This window comes from Anabas testudineus, chromosome 14, assembly GCF_900324465.2.
Source record: "Anabas testudineus chromosome 14, fAnaTes1.2, whole genome shotgun sequence".
Classification (NCBI taxonomy): Eukaryota; Metazoa; Chordata; class Actinopteri; order Anabantiformes; family Anabantidae; genus Anabas; species Anabas testudineus.
This window is the reverse complement of record NC_046623.1, coordinates 17,405,131-17,427,172: the sequence shown is the minus strand read 5'-3', so window position 1 is coordinate 17,427,172 and position 22,042 is coordinate 17,405,131. Positions and strand designations below refer to the sequence as shown.

Below are 22,042 nucleotides of genomic sequence, written 5' to 3'. Positions count from 1 at the left end.
ACCATACAGCAGAGACGACTAAGAACTTTCTCTCTAAACCTTCTGAGCGTCAGTCTGCCTCCCACCCCACAGGCCCTTCGGTTCAGTTAGGAGGAGCCTTTATTGGCTCCACAAGGAGAGCTTTCAGTGGCCTGGGTCAGGGGAAGGCTGTGTTTATTCACCCAGTTAAACACAAACACACACAAACACAATTTCTTCCACAGCGTTTCCCTCTCTGTCCGTTTCACACAGACTCCTCTGTTTCCTTTTCATTTTAGTCTTTTTGGAGTGAGAGACGTTTGTGCCGCGTTGACGTCATGTTGGATTTACTGGGCAAAATAAAATCAGCCTCGCAGAAATCTGCTGCCAGATGACCAGACACACTGAAGACGGGACAATTACGGTCATTTCAAATAAGAAATTAGTGCATTAAAAACGATGGTAACACCGCTTCAAGTGCACTGAAACTGCCGAACAGGCGAACGAGCGCCCAGTACTCACTCCTATAAGTAAAAAACTAGAAAAACAATAAAATGACGCGACCTGTACAAAATAAACTGCCTCATCGGATGTCACGTAGGTGTGAAGACGACATCTTGGAGTTCTGCGGCCTGTGGTTTATGAAAAGATGTGTTTAATAATCATCAGTGTTGTCGTGAGTTGACGAGGACGAAGAATGTGTGAAAGAATAAAAAGAGTGACAACATGTCCGGTTCTACTGCGTCAACTCTGATAGTTTACTGTTAAACCGTGTTGGAGAACGACTGTTCTGCATTAACAACGACCCGAGCGCTGGTCAGAGTGTCGGAGCGAACAGCCGACTGAGATTTAACACTAGTGCTACCTGCTGCATTTTGTGGCTTTAAACAGAACTTTCTGGGTCATATTTCATTTAGTCACAATGACCCACACCACTGCCGGCCATGAGTTTGTTTCGATCTATATCAGTCACGCTTCACACTCTGAACCAGACACACTGACATAGTTTCAGCTTAAACCCACAAATAAACAAGCTGCATCCTGTACGGTGTGCACCACACTGTGATGCTGATTCATCTGTGAAGGTCCACAGCACATTAAATAAATATTCTTTGGTAACCAAATGATGAGCAGGGCTCTAGTACGCTGAGGAATGGTTTCAATTATTCCCTGAACCCTAACCCTATGTATTAAAGTAGTAAAGGTCATTAGTGAACATCACACACAGGCGCTCTATGAAGCGAGTACAACCTCCCACTTTCTGCTCCTAGTCCAACTCTCTCAAGTTTCATTTGGAGTTAACCATCTACCTCTGTCCTGCTCTCATCTCGCTCTCCAGATATCTTGTTCGTTCTCTGCTGACTCTTCAGCTTTCTCTCTTTCTATCTTTCTTGATAGATTATCTGCCACCATCTTTCTGTCTCACCTGACGTCGCTCTCAACACTTCTTCTGCTATTTTCTCTAATTCGCACACAGGCTTCTCTTCTCTTAACATCTTACTCATCCCTTTCTTTTCGGTCTCCCTCTTTTCTAATAACATGTTTTTCTAGCGGAGTCAGATGTGTAATGTGGTTAAAAATATGCCACTGTGACAGGAAGAGCCACCACGTCAGTTTTATATCAACAGATGCTGAAACCGCAGCTCCTCCAGCGAAGAGAGAAACTAACAGAGACAAACCTCACACCCAAGACTTCTATTAATACTGTTCATGCACAACAAAACTGACTGTTCCAGGTTCTGTGTCAGGTTTGCAGTATGTCCTTCCAAATGGACCTCAGGTTGTGCACAGTAGTCTGTGTTCTGACCTGTTCTCACCTGTTCTGACCTTCGAACGCTCAACCACACTCGAGCAGATGCTAACAGCTAGTACGGTAACACTGAGTGCGTCTAGGTCTATAAAACTGAAACACTCTCGTTCACTGAACCTTACACACGCCGCTCTTCATCACTCTTCTGACCAATCAATTTTCAAGAATTTCAGTGTCTGTCAATGTGTAATCTACATAATGTGTTCATATTTTCTGAACACACTCAGATTGGAAAGTATTAACACAGGGAACAAACTAACAAGGGATTATGGTTTTAACTTGAGCTGAGCACACGTTTCTTTGTATTTACACCGTTCAACACAACACACGGCAACAAAACCTCTCGATGAAGTCATGAGCACAGAAACTGTAAATAAAACATGATTAGAAGAGTGAAACACAATCAATGATGTTTACGATAGTCCTGACAGACAAATAAGACAACATGGAAAACTAAGACTCGTACTGTATTTCTAGTATTAAACAACTTTCTAGCTGATGTCCATGAAATTAAACTGTGTGATGAGAAATCAATCTGAGATATAAATATAAATGTACTTATGGAAAGTACATTTTGAACTTACACTATGAAATCATCACTGGTTATAGTTTTCATTTCATATAAAGCTTTTCTATTTCACTTCTCTTCGTGTATGATTCAGTTTGGGACACTGTGAAAATGCTCCGCTCAGCAGGGTGGTCTCAGTTTAACTGTAGGGTTTTGTTCTGTAAAAATAAACCCATTAAACTAACAATGTGCTTTACTACTACACTACTTTAAGAACACGAGCTCCTAATGTCTGAAGTGTTTAATGACGATACACGTTTTAAACTCGTTTACTTTTTTCTCATCTTACTTAAAAGTCATTAGAATATTTTCTCTCACAAAAAAAGAAAATCACAGTTTACTGAGATAGATCCCAGAGGGACTGTGTGGAGTCCTGCACCAGGCAACATTGGAGACAGATGAAGTAATGCTGCAAACACACAAATGCACAGGTCTGCTAAAGGAAATTATCATCAGCATTACTGTTCTTCATTCCACAATCAATGCCAAAAACTTTTAATGTTCTTTACTGCCTGACTGCAATATATGTACAGTAATCTGCAAATGATGCTCAGGAAACTGCCTAAAAGGGAAACTTATTGTTATTGCATAAACATCTGTGAGTGTATGCTGGTGGGAACAACTCTGTAGCGTAATATAAATCTACAACACCCCGGACAAATCAGTGAAAATTATAATAAACAGTCATGAATCACATGTGTGACAGTTTGTATTCATACTCTGAGAAAATGAACAGGAGCCAAGTGAATTAAAAGAAATTAGAAAGTAAAACCAAATCAGTGCATATGGCTCCAAGAAGACCAGCGACTGGCACAAACTTTAGAAACAAATGCACAGACAGTGTCGGGCTTGAACTGGCATCAGCACTGGGAAACGTCCCCATTCGCACGCAGCTGCTTTGGAGACGTGTTTCTCTGCATGAACGCCAGGAGCAGAGCCTGGACCACACACTGGTCTGTGTCTCCTGTACTGTTCAGAGCGGCTCCACGACCTGCTTACAGAGGAAGAACCACTCTCCCCCCGGAGGGCCTGTGGCTGTGTTATGGCTGGTTTCCCATAAATGTCCGATCTGTACTGGGTGCTGCTTAAAACCACCGTAAGTCAGCGACGTGATTTGTTGTCTGTTACCACCAGGGCGCCGGGACGGCACTTAGAGAGGTGGGCAGGAAGAGAAGAGAAGAGCTGGATGGAAAAAAAGGGTGACGGGGCATAAAACCTGTGGTGGGAGAGAGATGACCGAGCCAGACATCTGCACAGGACGGGAGACTGACCTACAGCACGTCTAAACACTCATGTCCAAGAATCTTAGCTGATGAACCGACAGCCACAGTAGTGTCCAGACTGGATGTGATACTGACATAAAATCTGCATATTTCCTGACACTCTGTCGATAATTATAAGTAGATAATCATTCAGGAAGAACTGCTGGGCTGTAAGATTTTCAGTATCTCTGTTTTAAAGTCTTCTAAGATAGTTTGAAAACATCTTTTTCTTGTTTCTTCAAAAAAAAAAAAAACGTGTTTAGCAGTAAATACAAGGAGGGAGTAGATGTATTTTAGGCAGCTACACTAACTGAACTCGTGCCGTGGTGGTGATGTACGTCTATACGACGCACGCTGCTCTGTGATTTACCAGCGAGGAGAAGTTCAACACATTTAATGGTTTTAAACTCAGACTTAAAGTATGGAGACGTTAAAATGTTTGCTTCACGTGTGTGAAGCGTTTCACAGCTACAAGAAGCTTTTATATCTGAGAGACACTCAGACAGCTCCAGTGTGCAACCCTGCCCTAAATATTATAAATAACTCACGGAAACACCTAGTTTCTCTTCAGCGCCGTTTTATTAATACTGGTTTCAATTCTGAAGAAAAACAGGGAGTGTTCAGCATGTGTGAGAAAAACTGTGCCAACAAAAACAGATCTCCTCTGAACTCAGGAGGACGAAGCTAAAAGTGGTGAAACAGACACAGACACAGACACAGACACAGACACAGACACGGACACAGACACGGACACAGACACAGACACAGACACAGACACAGACACAGACACGGACACAGACACGGACACAGACACGGACACAGACACGGACACAGACAGGCTTCACTGCTCCGTCCTGACGTTTATTTGCGGACTCAACACTGATGTTATGATGTGTTCCAGTGTGCACAAAAGCCCTTTATGAAGGTGTGAAAGAGGTTTTCTACCTGCCACACAAACACAGGATTACAGCCATAAAAACACTTTTTCCAAAGCTCCATCTGATGCTCTAAGGTTTTTTTTTGTCCTCTGAAAAGCGCTGGCACTTCAAAAACTATGATCAGCAGCAGAACATGGAGGGAGCACGGTGTGGGTTGTTTCTGGGCAGCGAGCGTCACTAAAGCGATGACAAGCCAGCTGTGTTTCCACATCTTCATGAAGGAGGAGAGGAGGAGGAGGAGGAGAGGAGGAGGAGGAGATGAGGAAGAGGAGGAGGAGGAGAGGAGGAGGAGATGAGGAAGAGGAGATGAGGAAGAGGAGGAGGAGGAGGAGAGGAGGAAGAGGAGGAGGAGGAGGAGGAGGAGGGAGGGAGGAGGAGGAGAGGAGGAGATGAGGAAGAGGAGGAGGAGGAGGAGGAGGAGGAGAGGCGGAAGGGAGATGAGACGAGGAGGACGAGGAGGGGGAGATGAGGGAGAAGAGGAGGAGAGAGGCGATGAGGAAGCGGAGGAGGAGGAAAGAGGAGGATGGAAGGGAGGAACAAGGAGGAGGAAGGCGAGGAGGGATGAGGAAGGAAGAGGAGGACGAGGAGGAGGAGGAGGAGGAGGAGGAGGAGGAGATGAGGAAGAGAAGAGGAAGAGGAGGACGAGGAGGAGGAGGAGAGGAGGAGATGAGGAAGAGGAGGAGGAGGAGGGAGGAGGAGGAGGAGGAGGAGATGAGGAAGAGGAGATGAGGAGGAGGCACGCGGGAGCAGAGGTGAAGATCAGGTTTACTCAAACCCCCTCCTGGGCTCACACTGAAGGCTCTGATGGGTCAGGCCCAGAATGCAACAGTGAAGGAGGGTTTTCCTAAACTTAACCAAAACCTGCCAGTGATTTTACTGCACTGGTTTTAATGGGACCACTGAAGCCTCTGATACAGTCCACTAAAAGACATAAAGTCTGTTTATTAAACGCACTCAACCACTGTTTTACCGCTGCACACAGGTGAATGTGAACCAGCTCATTGTTTCACTCCAACTCCGCAGACAGCTGTTTGATTTTGGCTAACATTAGCAGGCTGATGCTAATTAAAGCAGCGTTCGTTTTGTTTACCTCTGCCGTCCGCAGCGGAGGCGGTTTCTTCAAAGCCAGTTTGAAAGAAGTTTCCATGGCTCCGGTCATTTTCATACCAGCACCCCGGGATTTTCACTTCCTCCTCTTCAGGGGCTCTCTCTTCGCTCCTAGCTGCTCTTTCGCCGGTCGAACAAGCTCACATCCCCGCGGATCGTGTCCCCCGTCGAGCTCGACTCGGAGCTCCTTCCTGTCCGGGAGAGGAAAACAAACTCCCCGAGTCTCAGTCCGAAAAACACAAGACGCCGCTGAAGTGAGACAAAAAGTTCAAATCCCGCGACGTGTTTTGTTGAATCACGTTCATGTTGGCTTAAAATAAAAATCCAGCTCTTGTTCAAACGTCAGTTCAGATCCAGGAGTTCAGATCCAGGAGTTCAGGTTCGGATCCGTCCTCCTGCAGAAAGAGTCGACGACACGGAGCTGCGTTCACGGGCTGTCGGAATATATGAGCTGCCACAGAGGAAAGAAGAAAACGTGTCGCTTTTTATGTTTATTTCTCTTTAATGTGGAGATATGCTCCTTTCTCTTTTTGTTTTTAATTATTATTGTTATAATTGTTACTGCTACTAATTTGATTCACAAACGTTTTTGTGTTTTTCCACATTTGTTCAATTTGCTTTTAAAAAGCTGTCAAATGAACTTTAATAAAAGGTATTTTATGAGATTTATAACAACTATTGTTTATAACAACTATTATGAAGTGAATTTTTTAAGTTGAATGAACTTTTTACATACATTTATTTATTTATATTTATGAGCAAACTGTATCTGATTCCCCTAAATTCCTGTATAATATTGAATAAAGTGCATGTTTCTTTGTTAGTTTTGTATTTGCAAGAGATAAAAAGCATCATTTTAGTAGAGCGAACACATTTTCATCTAGATTATCTTTAACTTCTTGATGCTTTAGTAAAACTACACTAAAGGTTTGCTATAATTAACCAACATGAGCTACTGGTGTCAGACCAATTTAGCTGTGGCAGTAAAACTCCTGCATGTTTTGAACTGTACAAATGTGAATTTTATTTTTATTATTTATAAACTATTTAGTGTTTGTTAGATAAAGTTAACAGAGTGGCAGTCATTGATATGATACTCAAATTAACGAGCTGTGAAAAGAGCCCCTGAATGCAGCACAGATTGATATCAGTGTATTAATCCGATTAATGCAGAACTTCTAAAAGTACAAGTACAAGTACAAGTACAAGTACAAGTACAAGTAAAAGTACAAGTTCACTGAAAGACAGAAAATTAAACGTCACGTCCTGTTTTCGAGGTTTTATTTTACAGTAAATCAGGTTGTTTCAAAAGCTGCAAATCAAATAAAAAACGCTCCTGTGGTGGTTCTGGTTTCATGATTTTAAAAATAAATATTCTTCTTTAAATAAATCAAATCAAATAAATGTGAAGAAGGTGCGTTTAAAGTCCTGTTCTCACTGACAGGAGGTGCGTTCACGGTTCTTATCAGTGTGGTTCATCAGCCTGGACGCTCCTTTCTTTATTGCATAACTGATGTGTGCTCGTTTTCCTTTTCCTCTAGTGCCGCCAAGAGGTGACGTGGGGGTGGAGTCGGGATGGCAAAGACAAAGGTGAGTAAAATATGCAAACCACCTGTATTCTGAAACCCAGGTGCTGGAGTGGTGTGGTGTTAGCACTGATTTATAGCTACTGTGCAGTTTGCTTTTCATCCTCTAACATGAAACATCCACACAAAGAAATCTCAACATCAGCATCTTTATTGCACAACATTCCCATAAAATTGGGAAAAAATAATTTGTGGAGACAGTTTTTAAAAGGACATTCTGTACAAATACATGGAAATAAACTGAGTATGTACAGTTTACATGAACCGATACACATACCGTAGGCAACTAAATAATTTATTCATATACAAAGAGGGAAAAGCAGATATAAATTCAGACCTTTTAAACATAATAGCGGGCTTGTACAAAATGTAGGCCGATAGCGAAGCAACTTCTATACAGTATCAAGCATGTATATATCAATTTATCAGCAAAGGGAGCTCTCCAGTAGCACACGGTGGGCTCGTGTCACTTCTCCATTAAGACTCGGGTTCTACAGTCGTCAGGGTGCGATTTGATTTGACAGACGGTCAGATGCACAGGGTTACACTGCTGGCTTCGTCCCCGTTCTTTGCCATGAAGGTACATTTTCTGGGTTAAAAGCACAGTTACTGTGGTAAAGTGCTGTAAAGAGGTCATTATTTTGTCCTCAAACAAGGAAAATTAATTAAAAGCACTGATCATGACCTAATGAACGAATGTGTCGTTGGTCGTGCTGCTGCAGGATTCACTTCATGCTCAGCAAAGATTTCAAATAAGCAAATTTAAAAAAAAGAAGCTGGAAAACCAGCTCGAGCAAATCGCACCCTGCTTCTATTAACAGCCAAAATCACTTATCTGCCAATGTCAAGATAAAAGTGTGTTATTAAACTTTTGGATTTTGTCTGAGAAACGTGGGAAAATAGTGTTAACTGATACATACAGATCCACTAGAAGGCCTACTGCGTTGCCCTACTCCTCTTTCCGCAGCAAACGTCAAAGCCGTAAACATCGTATAAAGGTGGCGAAGCTACAAAAGTGTGAAAATATTTCAGCATTTTGGTTTTAAAATATATGTAGGTGGTGCCTGGTTTAGCTTTTCCACAGTAGAAAGGGACCCTTCGCAATCACACTGATGCAAAAATACCTTTTTCTCCCATCTTCTCCGTCATAAGGAATTAAACAGTCTTCCCTTTATCAAAGAACACAGCATAGAGTCTGCACACAGTTGACACCGACATTCTGATTAAAATAGCTTAAAAACTTTACCTCAGGGTTTTCTACGGGGCAGCTGTAAATGAGTGTCATCTACGGCCCATAAGAAGATCTGAGGTAGTGCTGTACCTTTGAAAAGAATGTCAAAGTCACTTTTAGCCATTTCAAAACCAGTTTGTAGAACGAAAAGAAAAATCACGGTGTGCATCAGTTACAGCCAAACAAGAAGCTTTAAAGTCCAATGTGCAACGCAATTTGACAAAATAATATTAATAATAATAATAATAATAATAATAATAAGTCATGGAGATATCTGAGGGACATTTTGGCTTGTAAACAAAAACATGAAGACAAAATAATGTAATTGGCATGAGACTGATACTGTTCTCAAATATATTTAACTCAGAGTGAAGTTTTAAAATGTTCAGTTTCCTATCAACCTGTCGTCTGTCGCATCAAACGACGAAGTTTAAGATTGTACAAGAAAAAAGAAAAGAGTTAATTTACTGTAGCGACGTTTCATTCTCCACTTGAAAAATGAGTAAAGTCTTTGGCTTCTTCTGTGTCCAAAAATAAGAGAGAGCTGTTTTAAAAAGAAACATTCAAACAACAGGAGGAGGTCGTTTGAGGGACGCTTCGGTCGCCCGCTGAGCCTCGCTCCATCTGTGGGACTGTGGTCTCTAGCCCCCCCATGTGGAACAACATCAACATTGCACCAGATTCAGCAGCAGCAGTAGTGAGACCAGGTGTGGGCTGTGGACGTGGTCCGAAAAGACGCGTACTCCTCAGGCTCAGGACCAAGAGCTCGCTCAGCCCGGGCACACAGGGCGGGAAACCACGCCAGGTGCCCGCTGCAGAGCACGGTCGGCCGTGTTTAGGGCCAAGGTGGCGCCGCTGTGGTCTGACTGGGTTCCTGAGGCGGTTTGGGATCATTACAGTCTCATAGTAGGATCTGAGCCACATAGGGGGAGTGAGTGCTGGCTACTGCGGCTAACAGGGGAAGGTCGCTGGACTCGATTCTGCAAAGACAGCAACATAAAAGATTTTAATGTGCTTAAACTTAAAAGGAAAGAAATGTTGTCAGAGCGCTCGACGTCGACTTGTTCACAGACTGAAAGTGCGAAGTGAGAATTAACCCTAACTGCTCACCCTAAGACCATGCCCAGTTCTTTCACGTGGACTCTCGTCTGGCCCTTCAAATACTCAGCAAGCATCTTACTCTTGAAGTAAATTTCCTGCAGACGATCCTCAAGGTGCATTATACACTAAGAAGGAGAGAGAGACGATAACGTGGTTAGTAAAGCACAATTCAACGGCCCGATTCTCACGGACACACAGACAATCAGTGGGTACAACAAACCACCTACAAAGTTGGGGGAGAGGTTGAGTTTGTAGAGCTGGTAAGTGGACTGCAGTAAGCTGGAGACCAGGCTGGACACCAGGACCTCCTTCCCCAGCTTGTTGACGTCTGTGGCTCGTCTCTGACTGCTGGCCACCTGCACCGTCCACTTGTCTGTGTCTGCTATAATGCAGACGGCCTCCGCTATGGGCTCGTCCAGTACCGGATGCTACACAGGACAAACTCGTTTAGGCCAAAGACACATACAGAAAAGAAAAACATGCACGCCCCTAAATCTAAATCTAAATATACGTTATATATCTGAAATAAACAAAAATGATAACTGTTACTTCATGAAACTAGTTGGAGACAATAGTCATTGATATGAAACCCAATGTGACCAGTGCTACCTGAACTGCGTGGGTTAATTCTGGCATGAGACTCTGCCGTAGCTTCTCGTCGCTGGGCATCCCCTGCAGTACAAAGTCTGGCACGTAGGTGGGGCAGTAGCCTCCAAACAGAGACCGGCCAAAGTTGGCAATAATTGGTTTCGAGTAGTTCTCCACTAACTTTGCTCTGAAAATCAAACACATTAAATAACAACTTTGATTTCTGTTTTTAAAAATATCAGGTTGAATTAATATTGGTATCATTTAAATCAAAGCTGTGGCGCGTCACTGTGCACAGAGCAGAAACAACGTACGGATCCTCGACTCACCCCGGGAAGGGCACCAGCACCTCCTCCTGCCAGTCCTCGGTCTCCTCACTCTCACTGTCTCCCAGAGCGCTGTCCGAGCTCTCGTTGCGCGGGATCTCCCAGTCGTTCACAGGAACCACTTTACACTTTTGGTCCTCTTTGCTGCTGCTTCCATCCCGCGGTACTGGGACTGACAACACCAGACCCTTGTCCTGCTCAGCAGAACAGCTCTGGCAGCAGCAGCAGGTGTCAGAGGAGTCTGTGGACCCACACCTGCACCTTGTCTGCCTATCCAGCAGTGTGTCTTCCTTCCTACTGGACCCCACCTCTCCATTACCTGAGCCTAAACAGTGACCCCCAACCTGACCCCTGACTGTACCCTGTAAGCTATGACCTCCCAAGTCACCAGACTGGGGGACCCCCGAGGGATCCAGCAAGTCTTTGTGCATACTGTCTATAGTGCTGGCCTCCTGTTTGGCCACATCGTCTATAGTCCGAGTCTCCACAGGATTCTCTAGGCTGAAATACTCATCAAAATCGTCCATACAGTTTGAGCTCCACTTGGGCATCCTACTGGACACCCGCTGCAGGGCTGGAGCCCCCTTGGTCTGTTTGGTTTGGTCCTCTGATGCACTGATATTGCTGGTCTTTGAATCGGCTCTGCCCTTCAGCTGCTGAAGATAATGTTGCCCTAGATGTTGCTGCTGCTGCTGCTGCTGCTGCTGATGTAGAAGCTGCTGCTTGTGCTTTTTGATCTCCTCCTCCATCTTCTTTCCACGGCTCTCCGTGTCCGACTCAGGAGACATGGAGTCTCCGATGAGGAAAGTGACTTTTGTCGCTGGCTCACCTTCTTCTGTTAGAGTTAAAACCATCGGCCCCGACATCGTGTTTCCTGGTGTCACTGGTACTGGCACTGCAGCAGCGAGGTTCTTATCTGGAGGTTTCTTCTCCAGCTGGTTCCCCATCAGCCGCGGAGCCAGCACCTTGATGGCCTGGTTCCCCATCCCTGAATCCATCCCAATCTCTCTGGGGACAGAAACCGGAAAGAGACTTGACGCAAGTGCTGTGGGTGTGGGCGGTGCGCTGATGTTCAGGTCACACTTGGTCTCCGTATCCAGCACACAGACCTGCTCCCTGGGGGAGGCTGAGCCAACACGCAGCACCGTCTCCAGTCGGGCCTCTGTGCCCACTGGGCTGCTAGTCTCCCTCTGCAGCTCCCCAGGTTCTGCTGCTTCTACCATCCTGATAACAGGAATTATGCCCCGATTGTGTCCCGTCTGAAGCACACTGCTCCTGGACCCTTGACTCTCACTGCTGTCCTCTTCTTCCTCGTCCTCGTCTTCCTCTTTGGGTGTATCCCCGGTGCCGTGCTCCGCCTCAGCATCTGTGTACGTGCTGCTCTGGAGGCTGTTGTCGGAGGGACAGCTACTGTCCTCTGTCTCTGTGTGACGGTCATGAGCAGCCTGAGATAAGTAGTCTCCACTTGGTTTGTGGACGGTAACCAGGACATATTCCGACTCCTCCACCTCCCCTTTCCTTAGGGAGGTGGTGATGAGGGAACCAGGCATGACGATGGCCTCGTCCTCAGCACTGTCCAGCATGTGGGTCTCCAGCAGTTCAGAACAGCGGATGAAGTAGGTGAGGACGTAGAGGAGTCTCTGGACCAGCTCCTGTCTGCGGCCAACCACCACGGTCCTCGATAGCCGCACTGGTGACCCAATGGCCCCGTACAGGTCCCCTACACACAGAAGAAACAGCACAACTGAACCAGGTCCTGGACGATCTAGTTCCTTTAACATGTATTTGTTCATACAACTCTTCATATGATTGATAATATTTGTATTTTCATGCTGAGTGAGAACGATGATGCTGGATTTACAGATATGTTCAATTACACTCCTTTAATTTATTTTTCACAAATCAATTTCCAGTTCTCAGTTATGAACACTAGGTGTCCCCATTTACTTACTTTCTTAAAGTTTCCCAGGTCATCTGAAGTTAAACTATGTGGACTACTCAGCGTACTGTTTAGGATTTCTGTGTATTTAAAGATCATTCCTTGCTAAACGGGCCAATAAATCATCGACATCTATTCACACATCAGCTGTCTATCAGCTCTTTTTATAAAACTGTATCTGTGGTTTTCCACATGCTGCTCCACAGAACATGATGGCTGCGTTTCTTATGACACAGAGACAACTAAGAACAGTTTAACATCGAAGATGGAGAAAGTATAAAACTTTCACACTGTTGTTTAATTGAACATATTTGTTACAACTAACAAATGTAAATTTTAATGTGAGAGGATTTAAACCTAACTACAGGAAAAATGAACATATCACAATGGAAGCCCTTGACTTGCTAATAAAGACTCAACAGAGTTTGATATTGAGAAGAAAGTTCAGTCCTAACTTGTCTTCCTGCTGTAACGATGAATACCAGCAAGTTGGGATGTGTTGCACCTTCAGCCAAGACGAGGATCAGCACAGGTGCTATATTTGGACTGCCCTCCAGCCAGGTGCATTAACAGACAATAAAAGGAACGTTCTGCTCAGTGTGTTTGTGTGTTTCTGTTTCACTGTCTCACCGAGCTGTGCCCACAGCGGGTTGTAGGGGTGCGTCTTTGCCAGCATGTCGACGCTCTGCGAGGAGTGTTTCTCGAGGAAGATCTTGATCGGAGGTTGCCCATTTGGCATGACGGTGGGCACCCAGGCCAGATGATTGGTCAGGATGGCAGTCAATAACGCAGGGAGGAACCTGGAATATCAGAAGTGTTGGTCACAAGAAAGTCCACACACCAAAAAATGGATTTCCTATCTAACACTTTGTTTCTCAAGTCTTCCCCGTGACCTTGTTTCTTAGGTCAGATGTTCTCTCACTACGTGGAAAACTTTGGTCAGACGTTTTCTTGCTGGACTGGACATGACATACACACATTCACTGTTTGCAACACACACACACACACACACACACACACACACACACACACACACACACACACACACACACACACACACACACACACACACACACACACACACACACACACACACACACACACACACACACACACACACACACACACACACACACACACACACACACACTGTATTAGTATGACTCACTTCTCTTTCCTAACCACAAGTCTACTTCCCTTCCTGTCTCATGGTTTAGTCAAGTTCAATCACGTGCTCAGACAAAGCTGTGGCTGCAGCAGTCATCAAAACCCATCAGTCATCACAGCCATGATGCCTCACGCCAGCATAAAGAAGTAGTAGTTGTGTGGTAGAAAAAGAAAAACAAAACAAAAAGAAAATTGTTGTCTAGGAGACACACTTTTAATTGATGGTGAATGGATTTAGAGAAAAGGAAAATTCAAGGTCTGTAGTGATTCAAATTGGAACATGCCATCTTGTACAGATGTTTAAAACTAATAATAGTCCTCAATTATTATTATTCAGTCATTTGCACTTTTAAATAACAACTAGAGTAAAACAATTTTTGAAGAAATTACGTGAGAGCTGATCTGTTCCGAAAAGACAAGACGGCTTAGAAGCTGCTGACCGATGACAAGTTACTGAAAGTTCTTATCTAAAAAAAACATCACAAAGAAAAGTTCAGAAAAAAAGAAAAGTTGACCATAACAAAACGTGTTGAAAAAGCAGAAAAAGAGGAAAAAGGGTCAAAAGAAGAAAGTGAAAAGAAAAATACAGGACAGAAAAAGCAGTAAGAAAAGAAAGACATGTTAAAAAGAAGGTGAAATAAAAGAGACATAAGCCAGTGAAAAACAAGACGTAGACGGTAAATGATCAAAGAAGGAGAAACAAAAACGGATGGGGTAACAGGAATTTTGACCTTTCATATGCTTTTAGTTTGAAAATCTAGCATACTGCACTCTGACATATAGATTCATGATGCTAACTGGAGCTAATATTTTGAATATTCAAGCGACTTTAAGCCTTTTCTTTTAGATTTTATAACAGGTGAGGACAAAAATAATGTATCAGAAGAAAGACAGACACGCATGCACCTCATTAAATGACTCAACAGTCATCCTGTAATATTTACCAATTATAATGAACCAGTCAGAAGCAGAACTCTAAGTATTTGACTTTCATAGATGGTCATTCAAAAAAAAAAAAAAACATGAACAAGCTCTCTCTCACACTAATAAAACATTGCTGGAATTAAAGTTGGATTGTTTGTCTTTTGTATGCACAACCAGACTAATGTGCCCATTAAGACTAGAAAAACATCTTTGGTATTACTTTTTAATATCAACATGTAATAATTCAGTTCAGTGTGCTGTAAGCTGCTGTCGTCTGAATCAACTCTATACGATTGCCATGTTCAATAAAGGCCCTGCTACCATGCACAATTATCAGTGGCTTGACATGGCTTTGTAACAGCAACAATAAGCAAGTAGAGACTGGCAGGGATCTTCTCATTCACAGCTCTCACTAAGACAAATAAAGGCAAAGAGCATGAAAAATTCACTATGTGTGCGTTTATGTGTGGGGGAGAAAACGAATCGTGTGTGTGAATCTGCTCGTGTTTCTCTGCTGATAAGCTTGTTCAGGAAATATAAACCAACAGAAAGGATGTTGAAAGATTAAGCAAATGAACCACTTTGTAATGTCTGAGTGCTCATGTTCAAGTCTTTCCCTTTTTTCATCTGTGAGTTTGCTTCTGTGTGTTTGTAGTGACCACACAACTGCTAATATGTAGGATATGATAGGATGCAAATATCTGGGTTTAGAAACTAGAAGGTTTTAGAAAATGAGGTGCGAGTACACAGACACTCACTGGTTCTTGGAGGCCTGCTCCATCAGCAATGACAGCTCCCTCATGAATTGACCACAGAGCTGGTTCTTCTCTGATGCTCCAGACATCATAGTCAACCAGACGGGCTCAGCCACCCGGGGCATGGTGTAGAGGTTGCAGATGGTCATCCTGGAGGTGAGGTACGATGAGGGAAGGGTGGGATGAAAGAGAGAGAGGGCATGTAAAGAGTGAATGAAGGGGAAGGAGGAGAAAAAGTGAGAAAACAGACAGAAAGAACAGACGTGTTATTGTCTCTCCGGGTAAACAAAAGAGATCTCAGTTCACAGAGCTTCACTGTCTGCGCTGAGGCCATGGGAGACCCTGTGTGTCTGTGTGTGTTGTAAAATTCTGACACACACACACCCTTGTCTCTTGCTCTTTACAGTGTGTGTGTGTAGCTCTGTATGTGGCTGAGTCGGGACATTTGTCCATTGAGGAGGACTGGAGTTTCCATGGAACGTGGGTGTGTTGGTGGGCATGTCTCATGCAGAGGCCAAGCTTTGACACAGGCACTGCAGCCTGAGGAATTTACAGAATCAGACATTTTTTTTGTTGAAGCGGGACTAAAGACTACAGCAGCTCGATTGGGCTGTACAGATAAAAAGGAAGTGTCAATATTGATTAGAGGACGAGGCGTTTTATTTCCTTTACTCTTATTTCTAACAATCTTCAGCAACCACAGCTAATGCAACAGCATTGACAGGCTAACTTATAATCCTCATCATCACAGGCTGTAAACAAGGTGGATTCTGTAGTAAACTCATAACCTCTTTGACCTATAATGAACCTGTGTGCGTGCAGAAAGAAAATACTGGTGGCACACAGTGTAAGTGACTTTCACCAGAATTACAGCACTGCTGTGACCAAATGTTTTATGTGTAGTTGTGTTTATGAGTCATAAGCCTAGTGGGAAAAGAAGAACCAATACATTTAACTGCTTTGTTAGGGGAAGTGGATCTTTTGTGACTAAGCAGTTCAGTGCTGTCACCCTAAACCTGTCTTCTAAAGATAAGAATCAATAGTGTGACAGAGAGTAGTTCACTGTGGAAACATACAATGCCCGTCCTCCAGAGGGTTCCTTAACTGTCAACGGGAAACAAATTTCAAAACGGCTTTATGAAATGGAGTTGGGTTGCATTTCAAATGATGTCCTGCTTTCTCTGTCCAAGAAATTAGTTATTCAACAAGAACAAGTGTATAAGGAACCTAAAATAGACTATAATATAACTTTCCTATTAAGCAATCGCTACATTAGACCATCTGAGCTTGACTGATGAAATTCTTGACTTAGTCAATGACCGATGAATCATTAATAAACACATTACTTCGTGGTCATAGCAGGGTTCAGCAGGGAAAACCAGAACAGATTTCATGTCACTTACGATTCAACACACGTCTCTTAACTCTAACTCATAGCTCTCTCTGTTGATGACAGCAGGCCAGCACGGAAGTTATGTTATTTGGACTGAGGAATCAAATGACCTAATAATGTTGTAATCATTCCTGTGTATAAAACAGGTTGACTTAGCCGTGGCCTTTTTAATCCCCATTTGACCCGTGTCTGTTGTACATTCATATACTAAAAGCCCCCTGTGGGCAGAAGTGTGGGGCCGAGCCAGCACAGGACGACAGGGAGATCTGGTCTCCGCCTCTCTGCAGCAGCTCTTTAGGTGAACTCTAAAGAGTGCACCTGTGATGTGGACTTAAAACTTTATGTTTTTACTTCTAATAAAAGTTTTTTTTACACGTTTTGCTTTGACCAATACTCCTGCTTGTAGTGTAACGGCAATCTGTGACATAACCCCAATAAAGGCTGGTGTGACTTTCATGTACACATGCCTACGCCAAGTGCACAGTTTATCTTTTCCAGCACGCATGGGTATGTGCCCCTGCCCACTCTACAGCTACGTCAAAGCAGTGTCAGCAGTAAGCAACGGCATTTCTTCATGAAGCCAAAACCACTTAATGGCAAAGGTGGCTACGCTTATATTTAGCTGCTGTCTGAAGGTGAGATTTTACAGATTTTGTTTGTCCCGGGCAATCGCGTTCCTCCTGCTGGCACACACATATTTACTATTCTTGTGCTCGTGGCCAGTGTCTGAGGTAGATAGGGTTGCCACTCTGGAGGCTTGAGTTCCTTTGGCCGGCTGCCAGCAGGCATATGACTGCAGCAATGACGGGACCTCAGACAGGGAACTGCCTGCCAGTGTGTGTGCCAAGTGAAAGTGGTGGTGGAGAAGGCACGTATGCACATACACATCTTAAATAAGTCGTTAATAAGGCGTTTTTGACTTTGTGAGCGTCAAAAGTGACACAGTTCTGACAAGCACGTAATCATTTTGGAACCTAACCAATAAATTAGGTACAAATTGATGATCTCATGTTTGATGTAATCACAAAAAAAAGGTTAAATGGTGTTTTTAAAAGCCTAAATAAACTATATTCCCTTAAAATGAGAGAAACTTAGCTATACAACGTCCTCCCACCACCAGAATTATTTTATTATTAACTGCTGCACCTCAGCATACGGTCAGTAGCTGGAGCAGAATTACAGAATCCCCTCACAAGATCCCATAAATTCACCTTGTTACGAGGATCAACAAAGTGTGACTCTGTCCTAGTGAACCTAAGAGATTAAATGTCAAAACTGTTCTCTTGTAAACCACGCTGATAGAGGAGATGCTTCTTTTGTCTCCAAGCCACAGCCGACAGCTACTGAAACACAATTTACTGCCATGTTCACAGAGTTTTAGAAGAGATGTTATCATTATCCTTTCGCTTAATAAAACTGAAGTAAATGGAGATGTTGCTTGTAATGAAAGGCATGTGTAAAATACTTCTCAGGTCATTAAAGCTGCCCAAATGTTAGCACCATTACATGAGTAACACAGGATAAATATGGGGACGTGGTGACCTACTTTAAGCAACATTAAAACTTCACAACTGGTGTATATAGTTGTAATTGAAGAAGACAAGGAACTAGGTGAAAGGTACCTTCAAAGATTTAAAATGATAATTTGCCTTTCCTGCATCTTATTCGCGCCTGTGTATTCTCACTATCTAGAAACAAGATCTTGTAAAGTACAGTTTTCCAGTGTGTAGCGTGGACTGATCGACAAAATAAATGATGCACATTGTAAAACCCCGGGTGGCGGATTTCACGCTCCAGGGATCCACAGTGAAAATATTAGATATGTACGTGCATCATCAGTTTCCTGGAAACAAGATTTAAAATGTCACATTTTTCCAGAGTCTCTCCATGATGCAGAGACTCAGCTATGTATCCAGGAAGACAATACTTAGACCGTAGCACTCAGAAAACAAGTAAATGGATGATGGCGTAGGTGAATTAAATAGTTTGCCAATACACATGTAGTAAAACGGTTAGTGGGTTAAGAAAACTGACTGTGTAGTTCTTATGTTGTTATTCTGTTGAATTATATTATATTATAGAAGATAAATTCTGTAATTCATTCATTATTAAGTTGTATAATGGAGAATGCTTTCAACAAAGCACCTGCATTTCTGTCATATTTGCAGGATTAATCCTGAGAAAAATAAATAAATTATGTAAGTCTGTGTAGGTCAGTGTGAGTCAATGTGTGTTGTTTCCCAACCTGAACTCGTTCAGTCCGTCCACCATTCGGCTATAAGCCAAAGCCCTCTGGCTGGCATCAGCTGACCGCCGACTCATCTTCATGGCCTTGACAGTGACACAACACACACAAGCACTAAGATATTTGGCAAGATATTTTGGCACTGAAGTTACAGGAAAGGTGGAGCAAGAAATTTGTGAGGGGGAAGACAGGGAGAGGAGCAAAAAGGCAAATGGAGGATAAAACTGGAAGTCATCCAGAGCTTTGACAGTGCCAACAACAGACACCAGTATACACAACCACAGATATACAAGGTATGTCAAACAGACAGCAACTCAGTTCATTACAAGAGTAAAGGGTGTACGGTTTGCATGTGGGATCTATTCATATCTCACTGACAAGCTTATGTTCCAGTGTGTCAGTCAGTGAGTTAATCAAGGAGTGAAACAAACAATCAACACACTGATTTCACAATAAAAAATAGCCTTTGTGTCAACATCAGGGAAAGAAACACAAAAGGAAAATCAAGATGAAGTTCAGCTTTTGTAAAGAACAACATGTAGTCAGTCTGTAATAGCAGTAATAAACATTAATTCACCTGTTCGATGGCGCTCTTGAGTTTGTTCATGTGACTTTCAAAGAGAGGGAAGTGGGAGAAAAAGAAATCCTGGAAACGGTTGTTCTCCTCAGGATTGGGGGACAGCATGAAGATGACCCCGATGGCGATCTTCTTTTTTCGAGCCACACCGAGGCTCGGCCCCGCGCTTTCGTCAGACATGTTGAAGCTCTCCTCCACTGACCTGATCGTGACACAGACACAAGGTGAACTTCAGAGCAGAGACAGATCTGAAAAGTGCAAATAACTTTTACGTGACAAAGAAAACTGAATCCTTGTAAAACTCACGATAGATCAGTAAAGCTATACTTCATCCAACATCCTGGTAAATACAGGTTACCTGATGGTTTTAGTAGTTAGTTCGACTTTAACTAGTAATTCTACAGCAAACCAACAGTTACCAGTAGGTCTTTAACAGGTTACAAGAAAAAATACCAGAGCACATCTGTTAAACAAAAAACATGTACAGACTTTAATCCTAGACTTTTTTTACTGCTGCAGCTGGTAAACAAGATGCTTTTGTGGTGCTCAACTGAAGCGCCTGGAAGATTAAAGCACTCAGAGGCTGACAGCTGCGTTTACTGTGACAGGCCAGCACAGCATCCCGTCTAGTCACAGCACTGTGTGTTATTAGCACGTAGCAGCAGCTTGTGTCATTCTCCCAGCTGCCCGCTGGATTCTGAGGAAGCCCTACTAGAATAAACTTTTTAAAAGCTGATGGGGGGGAATGAGTGATGGGGGGAGACCGAGTATAGAGGGAAGTTCTGAAGAGGTTTGTTTGATTATGTGCATTTTAGAAATTAAACTATTGATTAGTTGATCAGCTGCCAGCATCAGCCAATTAATAAACTTATTCATAAATCAATTCAAAATCCAAATCAAGTGTTTTCTTTACGGTGTTGCATCTGTTTAATGACTGGAAACTAGAAGATTTTTTTTGCCTTGATGAGACAAAAGTAAAATACCTAGATCACTTTGGGCTTATTGAGTTAGCTAATTAGCTCATTTGCTAATTAGGGCTTCATTGATAGGCATTTTCCAACAGTGTAAATATCAACAAATCATGAAATGAACGTGTTTGCATGCTGGTTTATTTGTTTCTTTTCATATGCAGGTTCATTTGCTGTATGTAAAATGTGTGAACAATCATTTGTCTATGTTTAGTCTCACCATCGGGGAAAAACAGCATTCTCTAGGCTGGTGGTCTGGCTGCGGAGCCATCGACGCTGGTAGCTGGATGCACAGCTGCTGGTCAGAGAGGAGCCAGGAGACGGGAAGGGAGTGATCAACAAGCTGCTCAGAGAAGCTGAAGGGATAGAGAGAAAGAAGAAGAGGAAGAAGAAGAAGAGGAGGAGGAGGGATGAACAGAGAGAAGAGTTGAGAAACCAAGAGAGCAAGAAAGAGGAGAAGGAGAACAGAAAGGAGCAAGGAACAGATGGAAGGAATAGTGGGTGACAAGAGAAAAAGGACAAGAGTGAGTCAGACATCAAGTGCGTAGGGTTACTCATTCTGAACAACCCGTCACATGCACACAAACACACAAAGTAACATACAGCTCAACAAAGGTCTAGAGGATAATAAGTGTTTAAGACAAAGAAAATGTTCATACACACCCACCCAAATGTAGCCCCTAATTACTGGATAGCTTACATATGAGCTCTAATATCAGTTACATGCTGCAGTTGTTGGACAACTGGCTTTACACCAGGCTGCAACACACACACACCCTGATCACGGGGTTATTTACTGCCCAGACAGCCGACATCGATCACTGGTCACATGAACAATTTACAAGGTGTCTCATCTTGTGAGTGTTTGAAGAGATAAGAGATAACTGATAAATGAAGAAAGGGAACTATAGTAAAAGGAGAGAGTGGGTGGCGGGAAGCAGATTGTGTTTTACAGAGGAACATGTACACATTTATGTGCATGTCAGAGGAAGATAAAGAGCTCTAAAGCCCAACCACAGCGGGAGATGAGAGGACGAGGCTTGAATTAGAAGCTCATTTACTAGTAGCAGGTTTTGAGAGCTGCTATATTTAATCCTCTGCATGTGACCGGGGTTTGAGCAGAAAGAGCAGTTCCCTTCATACCAGTCATGCCAGTGGTGCATCGTGGTGTTTGTAGAAGGGAGGGTGAGGGGGCCAAGGGTTAGTTTTCATGGCACAAGGTTTTTCCAGACCCCACAGGACATGTATCTCCAGATTGTCTTCCATCCATAGATCATCATCATCGTTCTGATTTTAATTTGAAAGGATGGAAGGATTGATACCGAGAAGACATATCGTCACTCTCTCTTTCCAGTCACCTCCATTAACAGTAAGGGAGAATTTAAGTAATGTAAAAAGTCCCACCATCTAAAGTAACCAGTGCTTGTGTAACTGTTCGTATCAAGTCAAAGCTATATGAGATTAAGGTAACCTGAATAACTAATAACTCATTAGCTGCATCCCTCGTGATACAAGTAATCAGCAGATATATGAAAAACATCTGTGAGGAGGCAAAAAGTGTAAAACCTTTTTTGTTCCTTGACCTTATTGATCTCGAGT

General features: G+C 43.2%; 2 protein-coding genes across 5 annotated transcripts in view; both read right to left on the bottom strand.

Annotated features, from left to right (window-relative positions):
• Positions 1–6,044, bottom strand: part of rapgef6 (Rap guanine nucleotide exchange factor (GEF) 6) — a 106,156-nt gene extending 100,112 nt beyond the window's left edge. For 2 of the 3 annotated variants that reach the window (XM_026370411.1, XM_026370412.1), the window contains exon 1: positions 5,627–5,701. In XM_026370411.1, coding sequence (XP_026226196.1) covers positions 5,627–5,701 — 75 coding nt within the window. Of the gene's footprint in view, positions 1–5,626 lie in introns of all 3 variants that reach the window. The other variant, XM_026370410.1, reaches the window with a different exon arrangement.
• Positions 6,045–7,359: 1,315 nt separating this feature from the next.
• Positions 7,360–22,042, bottom strand: part of fnip1 (folliculin interacting protein 1) — a 32,521-nt gene continuing 17,838 nt past the window's right edge. For both annotated transcript variants that reach the window (XM_026370392.1, XM_026370393.1), the window contains 10 exons: positions 20,664–20,799; positions 19,476–19,677; positions 18,899–18,984; positions 15,264–15,410; positions 13,045–13,214; positions 10,479–12,195; positions 10,171–10,336; positions 9,789–9,989; positions 9,571–9,686; positions 7,360–9,440 (listed from right to left, as the gene is read on the bottom strand). In XM_026370392.1, the coding sequence (XP_026226177.1) occupies positions 9,362–9,440; positions 9,571–9,686; positions 9,789–9,989; positions 10,171–10,336; positions 10,479–12,195; positions 13,045–13,214; positions 15,264–15,410; positions 18,899–18,984; positions 19,476–19,677; positions 20,664–20,799 (3,020 nt within the window). In that variant the 3' untranslated portion in view covers positions 7,360–9,361. The remainder of the gene's footprint in view (positions 9,441–9,570; positions 9,687–9,788; positions 9,990–10,170; positions 10,337–10,478; positions 12,196–13,044; positions 13,215–15,263; positions 15,411–18,898; positions 18,985–19,475; positions 19,678–20,663; positions 20,800–22,042) is intronic.